Source organism: Dipodomys ordii, unplaced genomic scaffold (genome assembly GCF_000151885.1).
Source record: "Dipodomys ordii isolate 6190 unplaced genomic scaffold, Dord_2.0 Scaffold12862, whole genome shotgun sequence".
Lineage (NCBI taxonomy): Eukaryota > Metazoa > Chordata > Mammalia > Rodentia > Heteromyidae > Dipodomys > Dipodomys ordii.
Genome location: NW_012280074.1, coordinates 1 through 2,396, shown reverse-complemented (window position 1 = coordinate 2,396; position 2,396 = coordinate 1). Strand labels below are relative to the sequence as shown.

At 60.4% G+C, this 2,396-nt stretch overlaps 1 protein-coding gene across 1 annotated transcript; it reads right to left on the bottom strand.

The window, feature by feature from the left end:
• Positions 1 to 989: 989 nt before the first annotated feature.
• On the bottom strand, positions 990 to 2,167 carry LOC106002522 (telomere length regulation protein TEL2 homolog; the record flags this gene model as incomplete). Its single annotated transcript, XM_013037386.1, has 2 exons — positions 1,833 to 2,167; positions 990 to 1,267 (listed from the first exon to the last, which is right to left on the bottom strand). Coding segments are annotated over exons 1-2 (613 nt in total), but the record flags the coding sequence as incomplete, so codon positions are not given.
• Between the last annotated feature and the right edge of the window lie 229 nt (positions 2,168 to 2,396).

The window sequence follows — 2,396 nt, the reverse complement described above, 5'->3', positions numbered from 1 at the left end:
CGGTCGTGGGGCCTGAACTCTTGGCCTGGGTGCTGTCCCTCAGCTCTTCAGCTCAAGGCTAGCTAGCACTCTACTACTTGAGCCACAGCGCCACTTCCGGCTTTTTTTTTCTGCTTATGTGGTGCTGAGGAATCGAACCCAGGGCCTCAAGCATGCAAGGCGAGAGCTCTACCACTGAACCAACTTCCCAGCCCTCCATGAAACTCTTATCTCCAATAACCCAGCAGAAAACTGGAAGTGGCGCTGTCGCTGAAGTGGTAGAGCATTAGCCTTGAGCTGAAAAGCTGAGGGACAGCGCCCATGCCCAGAGTCCAAGCCCCATGACTGACAAAAAAAAAAGATAAAGGGCAATACCCAGCCCAGTACTGTCACATTTATAAACAAAGGTTGGGCTGGAAGCATGGCTCAGTAGTAGAGCACCAGCCATGGATAAGCAAGGCCAACAAGAGGCCCAGATTTCCAGCCCCACGACTACCGCCCTCCAAAAAACATGGGCCATGTTGCAGGAGCCGGCAAAGGCTCTGACACGTCTACCCTGCTGGCCTGAGTGTGACAGCCACGGCCTCATGGAACTCAGTGGCTCCTACTCCCGCCTCACTCTGGAACACACCTACAGAGCTAACCTCTGACACCACGTGGGCTATGCTGGATTTCTGAGTGACTTGGAGGGGTCGAAGTCAGCCTTAACATCCACCTCAGACCCAAAGGCCTCCACACGGTGTGGACGCCCATCACAGGCACAGCCAACAAGGACAAGTCCCTCGTGCCGTGCAGCTCAGCTCAAAGGACAGGCACAGAACAGGCCCCAGCCTGGAGGCTTTGCCCAGTATCCAACCAAGGACTAAGGGAACTCAGGATCCCCCCCTGCCCCCATGATGAAACCCCGGTACCTAACCTGATAGTGCCACCAGGACCCCAAAGTCCCCACAAGCCATCAAGCCCTCCTTCGATGGAGGAGGGGATGACAGCTAAGAGGGTGGAGCACTCACCTCGGAGGGTGTCCACGACAGCCCGCAGGGCCCGCGCCGCCTCCTCCCCCAGCAGAGGGAAGTAGCTCTGGGGGAAGAACGGTGCCAGGTTGTCCCGCTGCAGGCGGTTGCCCAGGAGGTCAGGCAGGCCCACCACCCTGTTGAGCAGGGTCTCCTGAAGGAGCGGGAAGCTGGGCTTCGTCCGTGGCCGACACTGCTCTTCTATCAGAGCTGCCACCCTGCCCTCGCTGAGGAACCTCGCCAGCAGCTGCGCCATCTTCATCAGACGGAAGCTGGGGCTGAACAGTGCAGGTGTGTTAGAAGCCTCTCCTCCCCCGCCTCCCACAGCCCTTAGCACGCAGGCGACATCGGTGTCCTGACTCATGAGCTGAAGGAAAACTCCTGTTCTGAATGAGCGGATACTGGTGGTGGGATGTGAGTGCCGCTCAGAGCTGTCCTCACAAGGAACAGCATGTGACCTGACGGCCAACCTGGAAACCACCTGGGACTGGTGTCTGTGTCGTGCATACAGCAGCTAGGCCACGCTGTCCTGAGCGAGGTCAGCAGGCGCCAGCTGTGCTGCTGCTGCTGGAGCTGACTCGCTGCCTGCGCCAGTGATGTGAGCCCTGCTCGCCCAGCCAGTGGAGAGGGGAGGCAAGGGCCTTCCTGGGACAGGCAGGTCCTTCCCCTGGAAGAAATGGACACCAGGGTCCAGCTGTGAAAGGACAGTTCTCAGTTCTCTTTTCACGCCTTCCAGGACACCCTACTGTCAGGGCTGAGAGGCCCATGCAGCTGCCGGTGTCATTGGCTGTTCAGGGTTTTCACTGTAACCAACCGCTCCTGGGTCATGCCCCTGCCCCTCACCCGGCAGTGCCCTCGATGGCCTCCATGATCACCAGGAAGGCCTGGTCAGCAGGGCCCTCCAGGAAGAAGCTTCCCCAGATCTGCTCCAGCTGGCCATCTGGGGTCAGCTCCAACCAGCTGGGGCTCAGCTTGCTGAACAGACATCTGAGGAAAGCCGAGAAGTGTATAGCGGCAAACTCTTCTTTCTCTCTGCCAAGGGCTGGGTCGCCCGCCTCACCCAGATACCGCTTCAGGGCACCCAGGGTGGACAGGATGTGAACCCCATCCTCAGAAGAGGACAGGGTGTGAATGGCTTCTCGGACGGAGATGCGGACAGCAGACAGCTCAGGGTCCATCCTGCAGGGCGAGCCTGAGGGTCACAGGAAGGCCCGAGGTCAGCCGAGGTGGGGAGGCCAGTCCCTCCTCGCCCAGAGCTCACCTCGGCCTTGGCCTTCCAGTCCCGGCCTCCTCGTCCCCCTCCCTGGCCAGGCCGGTGCTTCACAGCCCCCACCTGAAAGTCCGCAGCGCCTCGTGAGGCCCGTGCCTCCTGGGCACCGACCCCACGGGCACGGGCCGGACCCCGGG